At 44.8% G+C, this 27,942-nt stretch overlaps 1 protein-coding gene across 2 annotated transcripts in view; it reads left to right on the top strand.

Annotated features, from left to right (window-relative positions):
• Positions 1–27,942, top strand: part of LOC146811369 (active breakpoint cluster region-related protein-like) — a 220,913-nt gene that overhangs the window by 177,412 nt on the left and 15,559 nt on the right. For both annotated transcript variants that reach the window (XM_085618487.1, XM_085618486.1), the window contains 4 exons: positions 7,337–7,476; positions 17,000–17,134; positions 21,455–21,560; positions 27,345–27,486. In XM_085618487.1, coding sequence (XP_085474613.1) covers positions 7,337–7,476; positions 17,000–17,134; positions 21,455–21,560; positions 27,345–27,486 — 523 coding nt within the window. The remainder of the gene's footprint in view (positions 1–7,336; positions 7,477–16,999; positions 17,135–21,454; positions 21,561–27,344; positions 27,487–27,942) is intronic.

Raw genomic sequence — 27,942 nt, 5'->3', positions numbered from 1 at the left:
TTGGTACCCCGTATGCTAAAAATGAATGCGATATGCCAGGTTCAGAATTCTTCCATGGTACCCCATAATCCAAGAATTACTTCCATTACGCCAGCTCCAGCATTTCACTGTGAGTACCTCATGTTGCAAGAATGACCAATATAACTGCTTTTGCATTTTGCAGTGTGTACCTCATATGCCAAGAATTATATCCAGGGTCCTTGAGCTAGCAGCAGACTTGCAAGCATAATACACACAAACATACACACGCACTCTCATACACTCTCACGCACACTCATGCACACTTACATTCACACACACACTCATTAATCTCACTCACTTTTGTTTTCATTCACTCAGTGTCACTTTCACTTACTCTCGCTCACTTTCTCTCACTCCCACATATTTTCATTCTGCTTCGTTCTCGTTTACTATTTCACTCACTCTCCCCCACTTCCCTGTCACTCTCACTAGTTTTCAAACACATACTCTCACTCATACACATAAAAGGCAAGCTCACACATACACTCACTCTCTCTCCCACAGACACACCATTAACATATTATTTTTCCATCTTACTTGGCTTCAGCTGCCTGTGCCAGTCTTCTTCAACTCTTCAGCCCCTGGTGCATGGACCATCGGCCAGGTTTCCAGGTCCTTCCTGCCTTTGACTCTAAAGAAGGAAACTGAAAGCTGGTATCTGCATCATTATTTACTGCTTAGTGAGCACCATTGCTATTCACTAAGCAGGCTTCAATTTTTGGCGTGTTGGTTTTTCACCTCCCTTCTCCAAATCTCATCACAGAGTGAGGTGACGTCAGTGAGGTTATTGAACCCACCCTTTAAAGAGATGGATAGGGTGAGGTGACAGTGTGATTGACAGATAGCCCTTGGCACTTCAGAACTTAAGCCTGAAGGACCCAGGGCTATCTGTATGTGTGCTGCAGTGCAAACCTCTGAGTCCAGGGCTGAGACTTTCCAACCCCCGTACAATCACTGTGAAGGCCGGCACAGGGGCCTCTATGCGCTTGCTCCAGCCTCTAGACAAATCCGTTTTGCACTTCTACTTGACCCCCCACAGTGAGGGTTGGCATTTGTTTTATTATACCAGCAGTGAATAATAGGCTAATATTCACTATTGGTATTCTGAAATAGAGGCAGAAATCGAGGAGGGTGGAGCCCTGATGCCCATAGGGTGGGATGCAGAACTGATGAAGGGAATGGAGCACGTGCTGGTGCTCTGGCGCCACTTCCTGCTGTCTTTCTGTCAACCCTGGGTTTATGCCACCCTAAAGCTACCTTGAGATTGCAGTCCATGCTGGCAGTAGCTGTCACAGTGCCACTGGCAGGAAGGCACACACTCCCCGCTCTGAAGAGCAGAGAGCCCCATCCTTAACAGGAAGGGCAATGGAAGGCACATAGGTACTGGGGGAGAGTGGCTGAATGACAGATATCTTTTGTTTTATATTCGAGGAGGAGAGGTGGAACTGTGGTGGGGGAGGGCGGCAGGATCTCACTTTTTAAAATATATTTGGACACAAAGGAGGGACTTGTTGCAGAGGATGGTCGGAGAGGGTGAAAGGATGCAAGTACACATATTTCAATCAATAGGACAGGGGTGTGCTAATGTAGGGGATAGAAGGTACAAGACTCCCTGCTGTGCATAGCTCTCCTCCCATTATATCTATGGTGTCAGCTAACATTATAGGTATGAGGGGCATATACTAGATAAAGTTTGAGATGAGTAACCCTGGACGTAGTTCGCAAAGTAGCACTACACGAAGCTACGCAAAGTGCACTTCGCACTACGCGTAGCACTTCGCGAACTGCGTAGTACCCTGTTCGCACTGTGCAAGATGTCGTTTTCAATGATTGCACAGTGCAGACAAGCTACCGGCACTGTGCAATCATTGAAAACGGTATCTTGCACAGTGCGAGCTGTAGTTTTCTGCCGCTCGAGTAGATTTTTACTCGAACGGCAGCTTTCTCAACGCGGACTGGTAGTTTCTCATCGCGAGCGGTCGCGAGCATACGCGACCACTCGCAATGAGAAATCTGACCTCCTCGCGTTGAGAATCTCACCAGGAGGTTTATTTTCCAAGCTCGCGATCGCCAACTTGATGTTGCTGATCGCGAACGAGGATAAAGTCTCGCCGGGATGTCATTTTGCTTGCTCGCGGTCGCCAGCTTGACGTTGAGGACCGTGAGCAAGCAAAAAATGACCGCTGCACTACGCAACACTACGCTACGCGTGTTCGCACTGTGCTACGTGCAATTCGCGTAGTGCGAAGTAGCGCAAACTTCGCAAACTACGCCAGCGTAGCGTAGTGCTTTGCCCAGGCTTAGAGATGAGTACCTGTCAATAACATGGAGTTTTTCACCATGGTGTTTCAATCGACAGCTTAGAAATACTCAGTGCAAAAAAATATCATTAGAGACAGATGCCCATATCTAATATTACATTTTAAAAGTAATTAATTTTTTGCATTATCTTATATTTTCTTTATTTCTTTACTGGTGTGAGGTTAGTGTGCTGTATGAGTGAGAGCCAGATTCACAAACTGCATTTGCTACTACAGTAGTACTACTCACTTACTACAAAATGCAATTCACAAACATTCGAGTGGAAATCTCCACCTCGGCCTCTTCTATCTTTTCTCCATACATGTACGTTTGCTACTTTGTAGTGAATGTGGAAGCAACCGGGGGAGGAGTAGTGGGAAAATAAGAAATCTTCTACAAAATGGGAGGGTTTAAGTGAGGAATAAGGATGGGTGTAGGAAGGAGCACGCTAATATACCCACAAAAGAGTATGCCTCGTAGTATCCACAACCTACACTTCTAAAATTACTACAGCAACAAAAAAGTCATAAATGTACTCCAGCTCAGCCTTGGAGTAAGTCTAGCACCACACAAGGCCCCTCACGGGTACTGCAGCACACTCCATAGAAACAATTTATGAAGGGAGTTAAAGTAAAACCCCAAAGAAAATAATGTTAAATTCATTAAAATATTTAGGGGCTGATTAGGATGTCAGTCGGAAAGCCTCCGGCCACAGGTCGGAGGCTTTCCGACTGACATCCATGGTTTAAGGTCTGGCCACCTAATTACAATGTAGGCGGTCAGAGTTTAAAACCAGCTGGCCGGACCCATTGGCTTCTGAGAGGGTTTAAGCAGCCCGTCGACCAATCGGAGGTCACACATGATCCCCTATAGACGTTGTTTCCGCCATCGGGATTTTGATGTCAGTTTCTGACAGGCTTTTCATGTTGGGCTTTCCGAGCTAGCAGGGCCCCATGTCTCTGCAGCCTCCAGTTGGGGGCCTAAAGGGCACCTATGGTGCCCCCCTGTAAATCCCTGCACTGCGTGGCAGGCCTCGTGAGGTGCCTGCCACGCAGTGCAGGGATTTACCGAAACTTTCATTTCACTATCAGAGCTTGTGCTGTGGCCAGTTTCCGACCGCTACACAAGCTCCCATAGGGAAATGGGAGTTTGCGACTGCACCATGTACGGTTGCATTGTAATACGGTGTTCAGAACCGCCGAATTGCGTTCGGTCGGTTCCCACACCAAGACGGTGTTGGTCGGAGGCAACTCCGACTGACATTGTCATTAGGGCCTTAGGCCTTCATATTGGAAATATACATTTGTGTTAGTGTTAAAAAGATATATGATGTTCAAAATTGATTAGTGTCATTTAAAAAAAAAATGAACTTTAATAAAAATTACACAAAACTTGTATACTTTTATTAAACTTTCATTAAATTAATTAGAAAAAAATTAATTAAATTGAGTAAATATTATTTAAATGCGAACATGCTAGTGAAACTTTTTACATTTGGTTTAAGAATAATATTTAGAATAATAAATTAATATTTTTTAATTATTTCGATATTTATTAAGTATATATTCTGATAAACAAATGTGTGGTAACATTTTATTTTAATTGTGTGTTATTACTAATTATTTTAAACTAATGTATAAAATTATTTTACATTCAAATATTTTTATATTTGTTTCGATAAATTAATAAACATTATTCATTTCAAAATACTTTACCGTAGGGCGATCAGGAATCTCTGCCTATGAGTGAAAAGTTACTAGTAGTAACTTTACCCTTTTAAATTTACTCTTCACTATCTCCACCCCCTCTTTTCGTGGGATGGAGGCAAGTAAGGTGTAAATCTACACTTGAAAATGGTGAATAACACAAAAGTGTAGATTTACAACTAAGTGCATGAATACATTTACACATGAGTATATCTACACATGTAAATTTACACTTGTGACCAGAGCCCAAATATATAATTTTAATTAATATATTTTAGTTATTTAAATACATTATAAGCGTTTAATTTTCTGAGTGAATGTGCTGTAAAATTTTATTTCATATGTTTTAGGTTAATAACATTCTTTTCAAATTATTTGCAAAAAAGTGTAGATTTTCACCTAGGTGCAAGAGTAGATTTACATGTGAGTAAATCTGCATGTGTAAGTTTACCTTTGTGAGTAGAGTTCAGTGTGCGTCTGTGTGTCTCTGTGTCTGTGTGTTAGGCTTTTTTCTGCAGTGCGTGCAGCTGCAATGGCCACTACATAATCAAATAGAGAGACGATGGCAGTCTGTTTTAACCAGCGCTCTTGATACTGGGATCTGCTCCAGAGAGGTAGGCTCACCTAGCCTCCTTTACTCTCTGGGTAAATGTGGTGAGCTGTAAAAGCTTAACTAAGGGCGTTGGTGATGATGAGTCTAGGGATTGTGTAAAACAAAGTATAGTACTTGCAGCAAACCAGGGCTCTTAAGGCACAACGCTCTAAAATTAACTTAAGAAGTAGAACATATAAACATATTTACAGTACAATGGTGAGTCAGGCGGAAGAAAGCATGCAGGAAAGTACTCAATAAACAGTGCAGTGTAACACGATGAAGTAGGAAAGCCATGTGGAAATCTCCACCTCGGCCTCTTCTATCTTTTCTCCATACATGTACGTTTGCTACTTTGTAGTGAATGTGGAAGCAACCGGGGGAGGAGTAGTGGGAAAATAAGAAATCTTCTACAAAATGGGAGGGTTTAAGTGAGGAATAAGGGGGGGGGGGTAGGAAGGAGCATGCTAAAATGCCCACAAAAGAGTATGCCTCGTACTATCCACAACCTACACTTATAAAATTACTACAGCAACAAAAAAGTCATAAATGTACTCCAGCTCAGCCTTGGAGTAAGTCTAGCACCACACAAGGCCCCTCACGGGTACTGCAGCACACTCCATAGAAACAATTTATGAAGGGAGTTAAAGTAAAACCCCAAAGAAAATAATGTTAGAGTCATGAAATGATCCTGAATCTGGACACAACCATGCAGCTAATAGTGCAATACCTCAGCAATGCAGCTATAAAACCTTTAGAAGGGCAGAGTAATATACACAAAACTATAAAATAATTGCGATCACTAGCAGACCACGACCAGCACACTGCAAAATGGAGGATTCGGAAGGCTCCCGGCAAAATGATCTTACTTTGTTATGCGTTAGTAAAGTTTTGCGTTTGCCACCCTAGTGTGCTAAATACCTATAACAATACAGAAGATAGTAAAAGCAGTGACATATGGCAGACAGTGTACCTGATAAGCTGCATCAGAAGTGGATACTTGTAGCATAAGACTTCTTGGGAAGCCATCCTCAGGGCCCTGATGAGGGACAGAGATGGATTCACACATTGTGGATGCATCTCTATGCTGCTTGGACTAGCAGGTGCCTCCCTGCAGTATCAGGTCAGCATCAGTCAATGCTAGGCTTCAGTCAGGAAGAGACTGACAGCACTGCCAGCACTCCAATCTGCATTCAGTGAGGCACCGCCAGGAGAAGGGTCCATGCTGTCTCACGTCCAACGTGTCCTTGAAGCTGGAGGGAAGCGTGTATCTGTAGGTTATTGGACAACTGCCCGATGCCAGTCAGAAGCAGAGCTTCCTCCACATTCAAGGGTCCAGCCAATCGGGTGGGGGCAGTTCCCTCCTCAGAGAGGAGTCTTGGAAGATCTCCTACCCCAGAATGAAATGTAGTGGTCCCTACACCAGTTCAGATGACTATGTGCACCTAACAAGGGGCTGCTTTTTGGGGATTGCGTGTATCCTCCAGAAAGTCATGGAAAAGAACAAAAGTGGGGAATGGGACTTCCTTCTCTGGACAGCACCAATCCTTCAACCATCAGTCTCCGAAAAGTAATTTTTAGTGAATATCTATGAGTAACTGTAGTTACAGGTGCACCTTTAGTGGTGGTGAAGCATTTGCAGTCCACACAAATTCTAATGATCATAACTTGTGCGCACACATTCTGACGGTCATTAACAATTATTGCAAAAGTTATGCTCCTAACATTAGCAAGCATCCCAAAGGTTATCGTCCTCTTTATTCACAGAGGGAAGGCGGCAGACAGCATCTTTGAGTGCAACTGCCCACCAAAAAAACTACCAGTATGAGGCCACCAGCCAGGACTTGTGCAGGTGGGATCAAGGAGGCTAACCCTTGAGACCACAGGATGGGGAGACCAATGAAGGGTTTCTTTTCTTTGGCTACACCAAACACTACCTCTGAGGAGCACCGAATCACAGTGTGAGTGGTCCCACGTGCTCATACACCAAAACTGCTGACCTTTTAGGGACAAAGGAGAAATGCCAGGGATGGCAGTGGTATGTGGGAACCGTCTTCCTTGCCAAGTAGCTAGAGGCAAGTAGTAAAGATCCTAATTTTTTGTCTCTTTGAAGGACACTAGGCAGTGTTCGGCAACTCTCCCATTTGATGGTAGGGGTATAGAGAGATGGGAGATATGGGGACGAAATTGAAATGCTCTTGCACGTGTGTGTGTGTGTGTGTGTGTGTGTGCATGCACACACACTTGTGTACAGAATCTCTGTGTGATCGTAGAAGAAATGAAGATCTTAACTATGTTTATTTACTTTTTTTGTTGTTGAATATTTTTATTTGCATTTCCATACAGTAAACATCTCACACAGCAATATATTCCAATTGGCATCATTACATACATCTCAACATTTGTATATGCAGTTGCCTGTCCAGTAGAACGTGTGTCCCATACAAAGCATGGTCACTGTGTCTTAACTATGTTTATTTACTTAGGAGCTATGGGCATAGTGGGCACAATGGAGGAGACCTTATAAAGCTCATTTAGGTCCCGATGTAGATCTTGGCAGATGGGCTGCTCCATCACAACGGTGACAGATATCCCGCCCGCTGAAATATAAATCCCATTCTCTCAGCTAGCTCTGTTTGTGATCTGAGGCGGCACACAAATAAGTATGGAAGTTCCTAACTCTCTCTCTCTCTTTCCCTCACTTCCTCCACTCCAGGAGAGATGGGTCTCCGGTCCCCCACATTATCCAACGTTGCGTGGAGCAGGTTGAGAAGCGAGGGCTCGAGGAACTTGGTATATATCGTATTTCAGGTCTTGCAACCGATGTCCAGACCCTTAAAATGGCGTTCAATACAGGTAAAGCAGCAAACCTCATTGATAAGGGGGTGGCTTCTCGAAATCCATGGGAGTTAGGGGCATATTATCAAGCACGGCGTTAAAATTGTCGCCGCTTTAGCGGAAGAAAACTGCCGCTAAAGCGGCGATAATGGACTCGATAATATGCCGCAGAGAATTCCCATAGAAGCCCATGTTCACACCAGAACATTGGCTTCTATGGGAATTCTCAAGGGCATATTATCAAGCCCGTTATTGCCACTTTAGCTGCAGTTTTCTGCCGCTAAAGCGGCAATAATTTTAACGCAGTTTCTTGATAATATACCCCTAAGTCTCTTACTGTAAGAGACAGGTTATTAAATGAGGATTTGGCAAAAATGAGTTACATACGCTTATGATATGCTGGTGACACAGCATTATTCTGCAGAAGAACTTGATAAGCTGACCGTCAGTTCTTACCACCATCACCAAGTGTTTTTTTCACGTGGTCATTGTAAATACGGTCAATTTGGCTTTAAAGCTATAACAAGTTTGCCAAGGGTTTTCTTCTGAAATTTTTTTTAGAATACTTCTTTTAGAAACTGTCAAACTAACTTTATGTGTAGGTTTGCTCGGGCACAAAACTTTATGTTGGCTGTGAAATCCGTGAATTGAAAATCCTTATTGTGGAACATTTTTCAACGATCTAAAACAGAGATTTCTGAATATGCAATAGATTCTCATATTCATACACAATATATTGGTAACATTGAAGGTCTCAAGATGGCCTTGGAACTTATACCAAATGGGTTTCGACAGAGGTGGTGGGGAGTATATCCTGGGACAAAAACGAATGCACATATATATTAGCATTGAAAAGCTTAGAACATCGAGCCTCAATAAAGAACTGGGTTTATCGTCTTTTCTTTAGAATTGCTTAAGAATAATACGTTGCCAGTGTAGGCAGCACCTAATAGAGCAAACCACTGTAACGTTTAAATGTGTCCGGGACGCTCGTGTAAATGGTGACTTTACATTAGGAGGATTTATTGAAAGAGCCACTAGATGGCGATAGACAGCTAACTTTAATATATTTTAATTTGAATCGGTACCCGTATTAAAAGCTTTGTGTGATAATTAGTAAATTTCAATGAATGCTGTTTTCTTTTTTAAAGTTAAAAACCGAGCACTGATTGGTTAACTGCTGTTGGAACATGGGAAAGGATTGCCTATTGGAATAAACGGTTTTGAAACTGTAGTGATAGAAAGTAATTGATTCACGGTTTCGCAATTGGCATATATAGACTTGCATGACCCGCTGCTTTGCTTACCCATTTTGCTACAGTGAATCCCTGAGAAAGGGAGACGCCTGTAAATAAGGTCGCCGGCCCTAGGTCCACAAAATGATAACACAGACATTGCGGATGGAGTTACCGGACTGCCCAGTGCACGCGCGCCCGGCCTCTTTCATTAGAAGGGTCACCTGCTTTGGATGGGTGTTAGGTCTACTCCTACGGAGCGGGCCAGTGGCGGCTCCTGCACTAAGGCGGAGGAGCGTCGCCCTACTGCTGCAAAGCAGTGAAAGAAAGAACAAATAGAGTGATAATAAACTCAAGGTAATTATCATTGTATTTTGCCAAGCAGCTTTGTGGGGTGAGCGGGGCTGCTCTGCTCGCAGAGCAATGAAGGAGTGGTTTGCCCACTCCAAGTGCACAATGACTGTTTGGCCGGCCCTCTCAGGCCAATCAAACAGTCATACGCATTTCGCATGTTCTCTATGAAGGCTGCATTACAGCCTGCGTGGAGAACATGCCCAGGCCCCCATTCCCTTTCTGAGCACCGATCCATGGTGCTCAAACCAATCACAACGCATGCAGCGTTGTGATTGGCTCTGGGGAGGGAGCCAGGCTGCTTACTGTTGCGGCCCCGAAGAGACTGAGACGATGTGGGAGAGAGCGGTAGAGCGGTGGTAGGTAATTTTTTTTATTTTTACAAATGCCCCCGCCCCAGCCCTCCTTGCCACCCCCCGATCTCTGCCGGCCGCTACTGGGAGGGGCTGCTGCATGACGTGCCTAGCAGGACACTACAACACCTACTTCCTAAACACCTTATGTTGGTCCATTGCTGCCAAGGTTTCATATTTTTAATGTGTGATATTTTCATAATTTCAGTGTAATTATGAGTGACATTCAATGGCTCTGAGTGACACTTTCTCGCAAACAGTATAATGTCACCCACACTTAGTAGTAGCATGGCACAGCCCACAGCCTAAGTCGAACACCTGGTGCTGGGCGTAGCGGCAGAGAAACAATAAATTAAACAGAAATTCCCTGCCTTAGCCAGCCTGCGATTCCATAGCTGACAACCAATCAAATGAATGGCATGATCAGACCATGACCAATTAACAGAGTCTGTCCAGGCTCTCTGCCACATGGGACCAGAGGCCGACTACAGGATGGGAGAGGAGCCGCAGTGGGAATCTTCTCCCTGAACAGTTCTCCAATTAGGCCCCTCCCTCTTTTACTGCAGTTTTGACTGACCCAGTTTTGGGGATGTATTTAGAAGCTTTGATTTGCGACTGGACATTCACATCTGTTTGATACTATGGTTGGAGCAGGGTGTGCTTTTTTTGCATTAGTTAGGCGGCTGTGTCGTTTTATGTTCTGGTCTCCAAATCTCTGAAGTTCGTTTGGCTTGCATATTAGTTTCTGTGATAGCAGTATGTTTCCACATGATAATATATTGAGATTCCTATACCTCCCGTTGTATACCAGTGTCATCTTGTGGCCCTTGAAAAACAAGCTCAGCGTTTGTGTATCCGTCCCAGCAAAGCGAGAAACTGGAACTACACAGCTTTATCGCACTTTAGGACATGGTTCTTTTGCGTGACAATGAGGCATTGCGATAATTTAGGGAAGATACCGGAAATGCGTTATTCTACCGCGAGAAGCGTGGCATTTGGTAGGGCTGTTGGTTTGCAGCATAAATGGCAGCATGCCGCACTGTATTAAATGTGAAAGCTGCTGATATTTTGTATTTTCAAACATTGGATTAATAAAGATCTCTTACTTTTCAATATATTTGTTTGTGGCAAACATATAATTTTACGGAGTCCAGATTTTGTGCGGTGAAAGCTTCAACCACCTGAATGGCTGGTATGTGAGAAATAATTGAAATACAGTTTTCCCATGACTGTAACTTTCAACCTGCACCGCATCTTGAAGTATGTATGTATATGAGATTTCAATAGCGTGAACCTAGCCAAAGTCAGCTGAGTGCTGTACAAGGTCAAAGGCAAGGTTAAAGTTGTGAATAAAAGGAAAGGAGGATGGGTTGTGAATGTTTGGGGAGAGGACTTGGCCTAATGCTAGGGTGGTTGACCTTGAATCTGGGGAACTGGGTTTGAGTCTTGCCAATGATGCTGAACATCCTGTGATTCTGGGCAAATCACTTAATCTCCCCGTGCCCCCCCCAAAAAAATGAATGTGTCCTCATGTAATGCAACTGGTGCTATGTAAAGCGCTCTGATACCCGATTCGGGTCAAGTTCGCTCTATTAAAAATAAAAAAAAATTACAAAAAAATGTTTAATGCATTGTGTTTGAAAAGATCAGTCTTCAACTCTCCTAAAGTGAAGCAGCGTTTAGGCTGTCTTCAGTGCATAGATGGAAAAGGCCTGTTGTCTTGTTTATTTTCTTTTTGACACTTCTTAGTCTGCAGTCTGATGTTGTCCTGGGTGTGGGTGTGACAAAAACCACCAGCTCTGGTAAGCTAGTCTGCAAGATAAGCTGGGATGCTGGTTGTGATCGTTTTGTAAATGATGCAGCTGGCTTTGACAATGGTGAGGACTGGCAAGCGGAGCCAAAGGAGTTTCATCAGGATGGGGGTGATGTGATCATATCTCTTCAGGACCTGGCTAAGATGTGCTACAGTGGGTAGGAAGCCCCTAACAGGGCTGTAAGTGTGAAATCTGGGAGGCTATAGAGTAGGGCATTGCCACAGTCCAGATGTTAAAGCACAAGGGCTTGGACAGCAATTCTGAAGCAACTGATTGACTTTCTGTAGGAGAGAGAGCTGGTAGCAGGCTGTCTTTGTTTTTTGGGAATGTGTTCTTTGAGGGAGAGGTTGGTGTCCAGGCTGAAACCAAGTGATTTAGCATTCAGTGAGACTTGTGGTTGGAAGCTGTCAAGGTTTGCATTGTTGGGCCAGGTTTGTACTGTATCTTGTTTGTTGTTTCTTGGAGAGTGTTAGGAATTCTGTCTAGGTTGGATTGAGCTTCAAGTAGGTGCTGGACATCCAGGTATGGAGGATGTGCAAGCATTATTTGAGGTGTTGGATGCCTGAATGGGATTAATGGGAAAACATCTGTACAAGGGGCTCCATTCCCACTCTGCGAAATCTTACACTATGTAGCATTTTGTGCAGCGAGGCTACTGAGCCTATTGGAACTGTCACAGGACATTCCCAGTAAGATGTGCGGAAGCCTGCACCTGGTGCGGCTTCCTTGGTATACCACTAAAAATGTTGGCTAAAAAAATGTAAAAGTACGCTCAGGCTGAGCTCTAAATCTCTGCCTGTACTACTGCATTTTTTAGGAATAGTGCTGAATACGTCGGTTTGAAATATCTCTAGGCTCTCTAATCTCTGTACTGTATTGTAGCATTAGTATACCAATGCTTTACCCCTGGCTAACCCCGAAGAGCTTTGAGGCGGACCTTTGGTTGAAGGGATTGGTTCAACTCAACTTTCTTTGTAGGAGGCAGTCTAGGCCAGTCACATTTGATACTACTGCTGTGCAGTAATGTCTAAGCCAGCTACCTCAGGTGTGTTTTTTCAATATAGGCACTTCACAAAATTCTCTTCCCAAAATTCTCATAGTTGCTGAAGTTCAATAAGAAAGTTGGGGGGAAATCCTGCAGAGTTTTTAGGAGTTGTGAAGTTTGTCACCTTCGAAAAAAGTGGCAGATTAAATTTGTATTTTTGCACTCCTTATCTGAATTCATGATATCATTTTGGAAATATTTTTCTTTTTATCAAACTGCTCAGATGGCACTCAGCTGCACTTGAATATTTTCGACTATATACCTAGCGAGATCGGCCTGGCTTTACTGCTGGTGGTGCCTGGTGCGGCAATTTTTGTTGGCACCCCCAGTGACCTTCTTCTCCACAGATTCTCCCACTACCACTCTTCAACAGTGCCCTCGTGTCTCCATAACCCCTCTCTCACATGTATTTCATTTGTTTTATAGCGCTACTCATACCAGGTGAAAGGTGTCAGAGCACTTTACATCACACACACATTATACAGAGACAATGAATCATACTTGTGAAAATAGGAGTAAAAGAAGTGAAAGACTGGAAAAAACATAACAGTCTAACTCAGGGGTCTCAACCTTTTCTGTAATAAGAGCTACTAATGTTCATTAAAAATCCTCCCGGGTTACTAATATCATTAGAGATGTAGTAGTGACCACATCAGAAAAGATTATATTAGTGGCCACCATATGCATATTTACCAGCAGTGATTGCCTATGTTCATCAGGCGTGGTTGCCAGCAGTAATGTAAAAATTGCTTTGGCAATGTGGACTACCTTTGAATGGGAAATACATATTAGCCATATGTGCAATGCCCTTACCAGAAAGTTAAAAAAATAGTTTGATTTTCATCACTCAGATATCAGCTGGAAATTTAACCGTTTTTCTCTAAACATTGGCTTATGAATTCTGAAAATAAGCCCATTTTAATTTCAAATACATGTTTCAATTTTGTTATACATATATTTAATTCCAGGCAAAAGCTTCTAATTTAGTTCACTGGGCTGCACACAGGAGAGCTACTTGAATGTAGCTGAAGAGCTATCCGTAGCTCACAAGCTACTCATTGATGAAGCCCCCTCTAACATATATCTTGAAGTTTGCATGCAGCTCTCTGATGGCAGTTCATAGCTCACTGTGCTATATTAGATTTGTGACTTATAAACTGCAAGTAACAAAAGCATCTCTGCGGCAAAAGCAGTAACCCACTGAGCTACCTACATAACATACACTTCTGTGATCTGCATGGTACATGTGCTTTACAGCAGGCATATAAACCCTAGGTACATTAATCACCTGCCTTATCTTGACATTTTTATTGTTGCGTGAAACTTGCTGGGCACAAGGAGCTCTGCAACAGGTGCGTTTAAACCGAAAATACAGCCCCCCACGGGGTCAGTGCCCTGTGCAGTGGCACCTGTCGCCGCGTCCTAAAGTCTGCCCTGTATCAAGAGACCGTTCAACCCCTTATTTTGCAGAACTTCGTTGAGGAAAATCCCCTCAAGAGCTGTAATGAATAGTGTATAATCATAAGAACCATTGATGAATTTTATCAATAAATCATTTAACTTCAGCCATGACTCCACCGCAGGTGTAAGGCTACCAAAGGTCTACGGTGGCTCTTTAACTAGGGCAGGGTTCTAAGAGGTAGATAGATCTAACATCTCAAGTCCACCGTCTTAGGAGGAGCACTTACATATTTTTAAGTCTAGTCTAAAGATATCTTTAGCTGGTTCACAAGCTTCAGGTGATCAAAGAACTTATAAATAAATATAATACTTACATATACTTAAAGAGAGGTACTCTTCAACAATTGATCTGTTTGGGTGTCACTTGCATTTTGCTTCTGCCATTGACAGTGTGGGGGAATGGGTCAGCCCATTTCAACCATTGGCTCTAGTGGGCTGTGAGTGGCAGCATTTTTTCTGATCACATGTGCAGCCCTATCTACAAATGAGTGTGTTTCAGTTCTCTGGCTTTTTCCATTGTCTCCTTTGCCAAGTTCCCTTTCATTTCTTTAAGCAGGTGTCATTTAATTTCTTTATTAGTATCTTCCTGTTTTTTAGCAGCCTCCACAATACAACTGGGTCACGCGCTTGCCGCGCTGCTGCACATTTCACATGCATGGAGCCACTTCACAAGAGGCCAATGCTTTAAAACTGGGCAAGATTTACATACATAACATCAAAGTATGTAGATGTGAAATTAAAAGTAATAAATCTTTACTTAACCTATATGTGCTTACTGCCACATTATTGCAGTAGTTAATATTCTGAATGCCATAATTATGCTGTTATTCTGACATACACCCCACCCAAGGAAATGATGATGATTTATTTTACCAGCTCTGTGAACATTGTGTTCTAGTCATGATGTCTGTGTCCATTGGGCTGTTAGTAACCTAAATGTTAAAGCTTGCACCATGTATATGATATGTAAATTAGCAAGGGATACAGATCTGAAGCAAGAATACTAAATCTGTACTTACCTAGATATACTTACCTTCAGGATATTGTGGACTTTGATATTCTTGATACCATATTTTTGTAGACAATATTTAAAACTCATTATTCTGCTAGTACAGGCAATTGTTTTGTTTAAATAAACAGGCCAAGAACTCAGCTGGGTTCTAGCAATGCATGTTTGCAGGGGGTGACAGAGCAAGTGCGGAGATGGCTCAGTAAAAAAATGTTTTTGGAATGGTCTAAACCAGTGGCATGTGTTTACTACAAGAACAAGGTTCATTTGAGCTTCTCTCCTCAAATGAACCCTGTACAGGTATCACTACCATATCAACTTGTTTACGTTTGACCAATTCATCAGCTTGTTTTGAGACTGAGACAACACTGCTCTTACTACAACGTCCTCTTCAAACCTACTAAATGATCAAAGAGTGGAAATGTTGCAAAGGGTAGCAAATCTACAATATCATATACTCTAAACATGACCGTCAGTCTCCAACTGAAATTGCAATCTTATTATGGGCTCAGTCAAACTCTCCCTCTCTCTCTCCCTCTCTCCCTGTCTCTCTCTTTATCTCTGTCTCTAACTCTCTTCTCTCTCTATTTCTCTTTGGACCTCTCCCTTTGTCCATCTCTTTCTTTCTCCCTTTCTCTTGCTTTGACCAATTCAAGCTTGTGACTCTGTTGTAGCTTGTTATGGTCGAGGGTCGCGACACAACCTTGGCTCAGTGCTCTCACATATGGCGGTGGCACCTAAGTCAAGGGTCTCTCCTGCCTTACCTGGATGAGCCTCGCTATTGCCTGCATGCTGAGGACAGGTGATTCCTGCCTCCCCACTCCCAGATATTGTCATAAAGTCTGTGGATCATGTCTTGTTACCTTATTGTCATGTGGCAAAGAGTCGTGTTCAAGCTAAAAAAGCTGGTAGCAGCAGCTCCTTCCTCTGACACCACCCCCAGGCGACCTCCACCAATAGGAGGTAAGGATCATGGCTAAGGGGTAGGTCCGGTCTGACCGGTTCTTTTCTTCCACTAGTCTTGTATGTTTGGTCATCCACTGGAGCAGTGCCGCGGTTGTAGCATAAGTCTCGGCTAAATGCAGCACTGAGAGAACATAGCTCCGTGTGCGCCATGTGTACAACAGTGCAGCGCAGATCTAATTTCCTGTCACTGGCAGCCAGTCTGTCCTGGCGACGCACACACCGCTTGTGCCAGATGATGATCTTCAGCAGGAGATACTGTAGGTCACCACATCTGTTGCTTATGTCCACAGATGACCCTGGGCTTTTCACCCTTCCGCTAATTGGCTAAGAATAAAAAGCCCAAGGGAGTGGACAGGCTATAAAAGTAGAATTGTTAGATTGGTAACTGAGATTCATACAGAACGAGTGATAGCCGAAAAATGCCATTCTATGAAAGATATCAATGCCGGAGAACCAGGTTGCATGTAAGTAACTTGCTTTCCACATGCTAAGAACACCTATGAGAGTAACACCAGTAGAGACCCAGCCTTTAGGTAGAGACTTAACACCAGCAACATTTAAATCTGCGCACCTAAAATATATGTTTCTCCAGCAGAGCCTTTAAGCCTAAAGTTGAAAGTTGTCCACGGCAAGCCAGGAAAATGATAAAGTCTTCTACCATCTTCCAGCGATGGATTTTCAAATACAATCCACGCCAACCCGTCATTACAGGCAGCTCCTATAAGATTAGTTCTTCTGAAACTTCAGTCATGGAACCTACGCTCTAGCCCCTGAACTCTGTTCCGGTCTTCATATACTCTTGCACCACGAGAAAAAAAGGACTCAAGGGATGAAGGGCAACTCGTGTTAAGGGGTGGAGCCAAGAAGGCAGCGTCACTCACTCCCAGGCTTCCAAGCTCAGCCTACTAACCCCTCAAATGCACCGACTCTATTAAAAAAAACTGGCTTTAAATCAGAGACGCAACGTATACTACTGACATACTGACTGGATATTCGACTCACTTTCCTGAAAAAGTGGTCACTCTGTCCTCCTCTGTCGCCCACTCGATCCCAGCACATTTATATCAAGAGAGTTGGGGCTCAGGGGAGCTAGGATTTTGGTGGTCCATGATGTGCCCTCCTTGGTGGAACAAAGACCCAAAGCAAGAAAGTATCAGGTTTTATTGGACTGGCTTAGTGTGTGTTGCTCTTTGATGCCTGATATTGTCCATTGGTGATTGGGTGTATGATGCAACCACTACAACAAGTTTTGTTCTTCTCTTTCATGTCATCTTTCTCTGTTGTTCTCGTCTTTGTTGGATCTTCAGACACAAGGGTGGCCTCCGTGCGAGCGTCCGGTATGGATGTTCACGCCGTGGCTGGATGCCTGAAGCTTTACCTGCGAGACCTTCCTGAGCCTCTCCTGAGCAGCGAGCTCTTCACTGACTTCACCCAAGCCCTGGGTAAGTGGAAGAATGTGTGGCCGCTGACTCTCTGTACAGGTGTATCACTATAGCTCTCACAAGGCAGGGCTAGAGATGCTGGTCCTGCTGGGGGGACGCTCACTCTGCGGGGTACACTGGCTCTTCTGGGGGATGCTCCCTCTGCTGGGGACGCTGGCTCGTCTGGAGGACCTTGGCTCTTCTGAGGGACGCTGCCTTATTTGGGCAGGCTGCCTCTACTGTGGAATGATGGCTCTTCTAGGCTATGCTGGCTCAAAGGGGGAATGATAACTCTGTTAGGGGATGCTGGCTCTTCTGAGGGATGCTGGCTCTGCTGAGGGATGTTGGGTCTGCTTGAGAACGCTGGTTCTGCTTGAGGAAGATGGCGGTGCTGGGGGAAGATGGCGGTGCTGAGGAATAGTGACTCTGCTGTTGGATGCTTGCTGAAGGACACTTGCTCTGTTGGAACTTCTGTGGGATGCTAGCAATGTTTTAACACAGTGGTGACTGCTTTGGGGTGCTGCCATTTCTAAGGCATGCTGAGTGATATTAGCTGTAGGGGATTGCCCCTACCAATATCGCCAGGTGCAAATGTATGACGTTTCTACGTGTGCTATTACCACGCGGAAGGTTACAACTCGGTTGTTACAACGACCGCGTTGTTACCACGCGTGGCTTTACATCGCAAGTCGTTTCTACGACTTGCGCTAGATGGCGCGCTGGACTTAGGAATAGTATAAATTACTATTCCTACTCCAGTTAGTGCAACAGCAGGGAATGTGTTGGATTTAAAATCCAACACATTCCTTGGTGTTGCACGCCACCTAGCGCAAGTCGTAGAAACGACTTGCGATGTAAAGCCACACGTGGTAATAACGCGGTCGTTGTAATGAACACGTTGTTACCTACCTGCGTGGTAACAACAGCGTTGTAAACGCTGTTTCCCCAGCAGGTACTCTTAGGAGCACGCTTTAAAGATATAATGTTCAGTCCCAGGGAGGCAATACAAAACTGGAAACTAACAAACAAGAAAAATATCAGCATGGAGTCCAAGAGTGTCAGGCCTTTTATTGCACCGGACATTTCCCTGGTGGGCTGACGCCCTTGAAGGCTGGATTTGCAAGCCTGGGACCGCTGCTGGAGCCTCTGTCCCTTCCTCCAGCTCCCTGAAGTTAAATGCAGCAGGCACAGAGGCTTTAAGGGAGAGAGGAAGAGAGGGGGAGGGGAAGGGGGGAAGCTAGAGAGAAATCGTTCAGAAAGGAGGAAAGAGCGTACAGGAGAGAGGGAGAAAGAGAGAGAGAGAGAGAGAGAATGGATAGATGGATGGAAAGAGATGGATTGCACGAGGAGATGAAGGGAAGGGGCTGTTTTGAGGATGTTTGCCAGGGCTACTTTTGGTTCCCTGGTCCGGCCCGGGCAGTACCCATGAACTCCAACAAGGAGTGCGTCTTTGAGCATCTGCTTATGAAATGAGAAAACATGGCCAATGTCTGTAATTTGACCCTATACCTGTAACAAGGCAATTAAAAATCCCAGTGGCACAGGGCAAGTACACCCACTTTCAACCCTAAACACAGCAAAAAGACATAACTAAACACTAACAATAGTTAACACAGCATTGACAACGACCATAACTTGGATAGAGAGCGCAATAGTCACCAACAGCAGCAGCAGTGCTGAGTTTTACCGCAAGCAGCCAATGACCTAGGCAAGTACAAAACAGAGGTTTTAGCTGCGGTGAATTATGAATACATGCATGCCAGTATCTTCACACAGAAGCCGGCGATCCACCCCACAAGCCGCCCATCACCTGCTGCCTGGGAGATGTAAGGACTATGAGTGCTGCTTGGGGTCATAGGGTTGTGATCCTCTGAATACAGCTTCCTGCAAATATGCAAAACACACAGTTACTACCTGGTCTAATGAAGCACACAGACATACACAAATCACGTAGTAAGTCCTAAAAAAAGAGAAAACGTCTAAAAAGTATAAGAAATCTCAACAAAACTATAATAGTGTGTTTGAAGTTTCCACTGGCTGGCAATTTCACCCATCTGGTGGCCGTGAGTTTCAAGGTGCCTTTAAAACTTCAGATCCAGTTGTCTGTTTTGTTCTTAGTTTTTGTCTATCGCACTGTCTGCCACTTGGTTGGCATTTTGTAGTGCTTTCTGTAGTGCTGGTATAAATTTCTGAAATGGTTCTCGGGTTCTACTGCAGACCCCAGTTTGGACAAGCCTCGATAGGCTTAGCACACGGAGGAGGGGCTGAAGAAATAAGACGCCTTATGAACCACGTCACCACGCACCTGAGAGTAGTGCACTAATGCACAAAATGGAGGGCAAGCCATGAGGAGCCGGACACAAGCAGGAAGGGGGGAGGCCAAGACACATGCAAAAGCAGGTGGCGACAGAGCCAAAGGAAAAGAGTGTAAATGCCACCAACAGAGTGATTGACCAGCTACATTCAAAATGGAGAATCAACACCCCTCACAGTTACAGCAGCTAACAATTTAAGAACCTACAGAAGTCTTGTGCACAGCATTGCAGAAGGAATACACTTCCTTTTGTAGCAGGCTAAAAGGAATTTCTTCAAGAGGATAGTGTCACTCCACAGCTTATGCGATTCTGTATGCGCCTTTGCACACCATTGAACAAAAAACACCACATTGTGGCTACTTATCTCTGTGCACCATGAATTCCATGGTTTCCCACATCACCGGATGTCGCTGCCCAGAAGACAGCTACTTTGCTCAAAGGGTGGATAAAGTGTTGTAGCTGTTTTCTCGTGCACCATGCCCAATTCTCACAAGAACTACAGGTTTTATGTGTGCTAGGAGAGAGGGGAAGGCTATGTGAAAATGGTCTCTTGCAAAATGTCTCATTGTGTGATCCTCATTTACACCATTAGTTCACGAGAGTAAGTCATCCTGCGTATACTTCCCTCACAACTGCCCATTTTCGCAAAACATTTCTGTTCAAAACAACCTTTGTGTGAGAAAGCCAGGCTAGCATTGTAAGCCTCAGAGAAGCAAGAAATAATATGAGCTTTGGAACCCCCCAAAATAGGGTTCTGGAATGTCCTGTAACCCCAACCAGCTGTGGTTTGAGTGCCATGGAAAAAAGTATGTCTGTTCTCCTTGCTTTGCATAACAATCTACCTACAATAGAAAGCAAGAAAGTACTTTTTGAAAGCCTCACTCGAAAAAGAAAATATGCTGCAACCTGAAAGTAAACTGATGCGTGATTTACTAAGCACAAAATAAACAGACACCGAGTGACAGCAACAACAACAGGTGCCATGACGGTGAACAACGTTTACAACAAAACTTTTTTCCCGCAGGAAGTTACAACGCGGTCGTTACAACGACTGCGTTTTAATTCCGCATACCATTACTCCGCAAGTAACGACTTGTGGAGGGGGGAGAAGGTGTTGGATTTAAAATCCAACACCTTCCCTATTGTCCGTGCAGACTGGAGTTGGAATAGTAAATTAGACTATTCCAACATCCAGCGCCCCCCCCTCCGCAAGTCGTTGTTACGACTTGCGGGGTAATGGTATGTGGGAATTACAATGCGGTCTTGTAACAACCGCATTGTAATTCCCTGCGGGGAAAAAGACTGCGGGATAACGAGGCATATTCTGCCATGACAGAAGCTACATAGGATGGAACAAGCTATCAAGAAGAGGGCAAGGGTGCCTGCTGGTGGAGAAAGGGAACCGGTAACATTTATGGAGGAAGTTGGTGGATTCAGTTTCTTACCTTGATGCAACACTGCAGTGGGCATCACTGGAGATGCCCCAAGTTGATTTGTTACACTTTTAGAGAGCCGCGACGATGGACAGACATTGCCACTTGGTGACTGGGACATCACTGCATGCGTGGCACTGATCTTGCTGGGGGCGGTGGGAGTGATGGTCGAGATTTAGTACAGTCTGCTGAAAAATGCTGCTGTTGCCAAGGGATGCTACTACTGCTAATGATGGTGTTTGGTGGCACTGGCTACAGTGAGGTATGCTGGCACTGGTGGGTGATTTAAGTGTGGTTAGATGAGGTGGGTTGAAATTGACACTGATGGGTGACGTGAGTATGGTTAGATGAGGTTGGTTGAAGTTGGGTCTGGTAGATGAAGGTGGGATGGTTAAAAGACCTTAGGTTAAGTAAGCACTGTTGAATGAAGTTGATATGATTAGAAAAGGTGGGGTGAAGATGGTTCAGGTGAACGAAGTTGGCAGTGAAGGGTAAAGATAACACTGGTATGAAGATGCCACGCCTGCACGATGCTACTATGGCATATTAATTCATTTTCTAACATGTTATTATATTTACATGATTTCTCCTAGACATTTCTAACCCAGTCGATAAGGATAGACGGATGCGGGCGCTGCTGGAATCACTCCCGGATGTCAATCTGCACACCTTCCTCTTCCTTCTGGAACATCTGAAACAGTAAGAATCCTACCTTCCTCGATGAAACACCCCGCGTTATCACTTAACACGGTCACTATAAAAAAATACATGTTGAGCCGCAGATTATCAAAGTGTTCGTACTGATTTGGGTTGTTCATTAAAAGCAGAGGGTTGCAGGAGGCTTGGAAGGTAGCTCTCATCCTTAATAGATGTAGCACCTCTCACTCCTTGGATGGTTGTCTGCAGAGCCTGATCGGAGGTTGGAAGCCACGTCCTGCAGAGAAACAAGGAACGCAAAGCCTTTATGTGTGTCAAGAGGGGAAAGCCTCATGTGGAGTGTTGGGGGCAGGACCTGGCCGGAGACCAGGCCCTGCAGTCAGCCCCTCCTGTGCACGAGCAAAGACTATGCGCTGTGAATGTTGGCCGGCGGCGGTCATGCCCTGCAGCCAACCCAGCTGCGTATGGACAAACACCATGTGCACTAGGGTTTGGCCAGCAGTCGAGCATTGGGCACTGGGCTTCAAGTCAAGGCCCTGTGGCCAAGCCTGACAGGCACCGCCAAAGGCCATGCTTAGCAGGTGGTGAGCACCAGTGGAGTGTTGGGCACTTCCCCAGCGGCGCATGAATTTATTTATTTATTTATATATTTATATAGCGCAACTAATACCCAGAGGCGTTTAGGTGCTAACATCCAACCTCCTGCCAGGCATGGGGGAACAAAGACTGAAGCAAAGAAACAAGTTAATAGGCCTTAAAAAGCCAGGTCTTCAGACCCTTCCTGAAAGATATCAGGTCTGGTGAGTTTTTCAGTGAAAGTGGCAGTTGATTCCACAGTCTGGTGGTAATGTATAGAAAGCTTTTGCCACCCCAGTTGGAACAGTGGGAGTTTGCTGCCTGTTGACCGTTGGGCACAGAGAACTTTTGGTTGTGGGATGTAATCGAAAATACCCCAAAATTCAGTGAAAAAACAATGGTTAGACTGAAGATGTGGGTAGCTTTAGCTATAGCAACTCACCTTATGTTAACAAATCCTCAGAACTTCACCTAAAAACACAGTTAAAGTGCAGTTATGGTTACACATTGAAACTGAATAAACATGAAAATCGCAAGTTATGCAAGAGCCATACAAACCATAACTCACTCACCAAATCCAGTGCTTTTGACCACACAATGCTTATACCAAAAAATACCAACACAGTAATGATACTGCATTGATAGTCGTCTCTGTTTGAGTGTTAAGGGTAATGTGCTATGATCTGTCATCTGCTAGATGAGATGATATACAAAAAATTGTAATTTCATGTTTCTTTAAGGGTGATGTCATAAGCATTGTGTTTGGTGCCCCAGACATGGTTTGCATGTAACGGATTGTGCTCTTATTCATAACCTTTTTGGTTTTTAATTTCTTGGTATGAGTTGTGCATCCCTCTTAGAATCCAGACCCAAGGGGCACACAACAAGGCCACCTCCTCTGAGTAAGCCCATGCCCCCACTAATAAGTTAGAGCTCTTTTAGCTCAAGGTGATGGTACCTGGGAAATCTCATGACTGCCTATACAGAATGTAGTACAGTTGCATTCCATTGAGCATAGCTGGGTTGCTGCTCTCAGCTTTTAAACTGCAGTAAAGATCAAGAAGGCCCACATCAAGCCAGCTACTAGATTTAAGCAGTTTCGACCAGGGTCTGAGTGAGGCGTATTTATCGATGGATCGGTCAAGGACATCCCATTGTAAGGTCAGCAGGTCCAGCAGCTCAAGCAGTGGTGAATCTCCTCTGTGCCTAAGAGCCAGTCCTACGAAATCCCGCCAGAGTTTGCCAATATTACAAATGGTTCACATCTATGCCATGAATCTAGGAGAGGAAATTGAATGAGTCTTCTTCAGTGATCCCATCACAGTAACCTATAAAGTACTTGTATCCAGTGCTTAATTTGAGCATGTGGTTGCTGGTGGGGGCCACCAGCACTTGTTTTTGGGGACCGGCACACACCAGTTAGTTACTGAGTGCAATATATGGAAAACCACACAGGGGGAGATTTACAAGACCTTTGCGCTGCTGTTGCATCACTTTTTGTGACGCAGCAGTGTAAAAATGCGGCCCATTTACAACGTGACGCATCTGGGGAGATGCGACACGTTGTAAAGCCCTGCGTCACATTATACCTACGTCAGGTATAATGTATGCAGGGTGGGCGTTCCAACGCAAAAAAGCCTTGTAGAAGTGACGCAGTGAAATCTACAAGATTTTGCTGCGCCACTTCTAGACCGCCACTGCGTCAAATTCTGACGCCAGCTTGAAGCGGGCGTAAGGAGTGACGCAGCACGAGGATAGGCCTCCCCCTGCATTGCTGGAGTTGCGTCATTCTTGCGACACGACTCCAGCAATGCGTGACTTTTGCATCGACAGATGCGTCAGAATGTCTGACGCATCTGTCAAATCTTGCGCCATGGTGCGCCGTATTGTAAATACTTGTTACGTTCAACAGGAGTATCACCCATAAACCACGTTGCGATATGGGTATATATGAGAGAATAAACAACAATATCACAAATGGTATAATTATGAGAGACGGCTTAGACTGAGCATGTCAAAGAACATTGCAGAGCAGACAAAGGAAGACTCTTGGTCATTGATTTTTTGGAAGTGCACAAGGCATCATATATTTTAAATACAATCAAGTACAGTTGTATCAGCACTGTAGGCAAGGAAATGCATAAAAACAACCCGACATTGAACTTGGTGCTAAAAAGTGCAAGTGCCAATTTTGATCCATTATTTAGGGGCCTCTGTGATAGAACCGCACCTCAAATTAATTCCAAAAACAGATGTGGAGTAATCAACTGCTGTGTACATTAAACCACACACTGTCAACACTGTTAACATTAAAATTGCTAATTGTCAAATTATCCATTAGGAACGAGCAAATCACAAAAATATGCACCCACTTAACCTATTGTCTCAAGGTAAATAAGCAATCATAAAAGCAATTATGTCAAAACTGCATCCTTTATTATCTAAATAAAACATCTAATTGATTAAAACACCAACATCACCAATCATAAAACCCATGATGATGTATTAACCTGTAGGAACAAAGCAGACAATTTGAAAGAGTGTTCAATATATAAGGTTGAAGTAATAACAGGTCTCAGTACTATCTGCCACGGTGTACTGAATGAAGTGCACAGCACTCTCTTATTGCATGTCAACACACTGATATAATGAGATGCCAGATGAGATGAAAGACATCAACAGTGATTAAAAAATGCAGGTTTTAAGTGGCCAATCTCGGTCCCCGCTTTAGGGCGTATGTGAAGCTACTTTACACCGATCTCACGGCATCGGTCCATGTGGCGGGCCACCGGTCGGCCCCCTTCCCCATCCGTAGAGACACCAGGCAGGGCTGTCCGCTCTCCCCGCTCCTGTTTGCACTGGCCATAGAGCCATTAGCCGCATGGGTCCGCCGAGACTCGGTTCTACGCAGTCTGGACTGGTCTCCGGAGTGCACCGACAGGATCGCGCTCTATGCGGATAATGCCTTGTTCTTTATGTCGGATCCCTGGGCATTCGGGCCACAGGTGCTGCAGATCCTACGGATTTTTGGGGAAACCTCCAGGCTATACGCTAATCCGTCCAAGTCCACTTCTATTTGCGGATACCAGCAATCTCAGGCCTGGGCCTCGCATCTGATCATCGCGGAGGCGAGTTTTCGGTATCTCGGGGTGCATATTACGCGATGCCCTACTGAAGCTTGGGCCCGTAATATTGCCTCACTGCTTCCTACAGTTAGGGACGAGACGACGGTCTGGTCTCAACTCCCCCTCTCGTTTTACGGCAGATCCGCAATATTTAAAATGGTATCTCTGCCGCGCCTGCTCTATCGGCTACAAAACTACCCCTTTCCAATTCCCCCGTCATGGTTTTGTCAAATCAATGCGTTGTTGAATAGGTTTCTCTGGTGGGGAGGTGCGGTTCAGGTGGCACTAGCCACGTGTATCCAATCTACGTACTGCGGCGGGATCGCCGTGGCCGATGTCCAGGCCTATTATTGGGCATCGCATCTTCTCGTGATAAGCGACTGGTGGTATGGCTCCCAGGCGGACCCCGCCTATGCGGTAGAACGTATTTTCCTGGATGAAACACCACTGCTTCATTTCCTATACAGTTCCTCCTCACTAGCAGAATTTCCCCCGGCTTGTCGGCTCGTCATTCAGATCGGGAGGTGAGTGGTCAGACGAATGGGGTGGTGGGGCAGACTGACCGCGGCGACACCCCTGTGGCAGGGCTCCCACCTTAGGCCAGTCTCAACACTGGTGGGGTTCCGTAGATGGGATGATATTGGGATCTCCGCGTTGGGTGACATAATGCAGGGGTCTACTCTCAAATCCTTTCAAAGGCTACAGGACGATTTTAACCTCCATAAAACGCAGTTCCACAAATACCTGCAGCTCCGACACGCTGTCTCCCCTCTCAAACGGGGCCTCACAACTCTTCCAGAGTTTCACCTGCTGGAAGGTCGACTACTCATGGGGGACCTTGGTGCGCATAAAATCCGACAGATTTACCAAACGATCACTCCACTACCACTTTACACCGTACTCGGGCGACATGGGAGGCAGATGTTCCCACACTCACAGACGATGATTTGGCTGAGGCGTTGGCCAGTCCCCGGTACTCAGCTGTTTCTACCCGATACAGATTGATTCAGTTTAAGTACCTCCATAGGGTGTATTACACGCGCTTACGCCTGTATAAAATGGGAGCCGTTCCATCCCCCATGTGTCTCCGTTGTGAGTCGAAGGAGGGATCCTTTCTTCATACTGTGTGGAGCTGTGGAGCGCTGCAACACTTCTGGTCAAATGTTCGGTCTTGTTTGGGGCAGGTTTTAGCGTGGGATATTCCCGCCGACCCTAGGCTGATCCTTCTGCACAGCACCGATGATATAGGGGGGAAGAGATATAAGCGTCATTTATTGTTCCTGGGACTCACACTTGACAAACGTGACATGGCTCAACACTGGAAAGATACGCCTCCACCCAGTGTAGGGGTCTGGAAGAGGGTGATGGACCGCTGTATGTCGACCGAGGTTGCGGTCTTTCAGGCACGTGGCTGCCCGCAGAAACATAACAAGATTTGGGCACGCTGGGCCACCTACAGAGGTATTGACTTGTCACTAATGGGGCCCACACTATCCAGAGACCCATTAGATAGATTGGTTGTGAGCAATTCACCGGTTTAAGGGAATCGAGATGTGCAGAGGGAAAAGGGCATATTTGCATTTTGTTCCTGTGCTGTTATATATAGGGTGTGTGGTGTGTGGGCGGAGGGTGGGGGGAGGGGGGATTGGATCTGATGTTCTGCAGACCTATCTAGGGGATGACATATGGTGCCTTGGATTTGTACGATTTGATTATTGCGTGTTTGATGCTCATCGGGCTTCGCCCATTTGGTACCATGGAAAATCAATAAAATGTGTTGTTATAAAAAAATGCAGGTTTTTGCGGAGTAATCATTCAGGTCAACCAAGATGTGATTTACTAGGCCCCAAGCCAATTACTCATGTGTTTACGTAGTCCCATGTATTTAAGTGGTCAGTCATGAAGCGATATTCAAGGAACATAGAAAATGATTCACATCCACAAAACATTTATGAGGTCACCAGTGTGATTCACTATAACATGGCAAGATGTCCAGATGTCCTCCAGAGTCCCCTTCCAATGATTTTCTTGGAATTTTCAGCTTTGAGTAAGAACTATTAGATGCTTCTTGCTTCTGGATCTCATGGATGTTTTCTTGCTGTTATCCTTCTCTCTTCCTCTTCAGTGTGGCCTCCAGGGAATCTGTGAATAAGATGTCGCTCTACAACCTGGCCACGGTGTTTGGACCTACCTTACTCCGCCCTCCACAGAGAGACGAATTGCAATCTGGGTTCCCATCACACATCTCCCAGGAGGTGGTGGTACAGGTTGGTAAACTGAAGGAAGCGGCGAATTATTTGGTGAGAAGGGGGTACGAGAGACAGGGTAAAAGGAGATTAAGAGAAGGGGAAAGAATTTAGGGAAATGGTAAAAGGAGGTTAGGGCAAAATATTAGGAAGGAAGAGGCGAGTGTTGAAGGGGAGAGAATGAAAAAAGAGTGAGGAGAAGGAATTTAGTAAAGGAAAAAGAGGAATTAGAAGAGAGAAGAGAGGTTTGTAGAGAGGAGTCGTAAAATCATGATTTGTTTGTGTAAATAAAAGAAAACACAACTGAGTTACAATGATAAGGCTTAGAAGTAAAGATAGATAACACACATAATATTGCCCCTTAATTAAATTGTCGAATTAGTGGAGTAACAATTTCCAATTTCAGTTTCGGACAGAGTCTAGTCTCATCAACCTGAGCAAATAGAGTAAGAAAGCCTAGTGAGCGACAGCCTCTAG

This window comes from Triturus cristatus, chromosome 7 (genome assembly GCF_964204655.1).
Source record: "Triturus cristatus chromosome 7, aTriCri1.1, whole genome shotgun sequence".
Taxonomy (NCBI): Eukaryota; Metazoa; Chordata; class Amphibia; order Caudata; family Salamandridae; genus Triturus; species Triturus cristatus.
The sequence above is the reverse complement of the archived record's forward strand: the minus strand, read 5'-3'. Positions and strand labels throughout refer to the sequence as shown.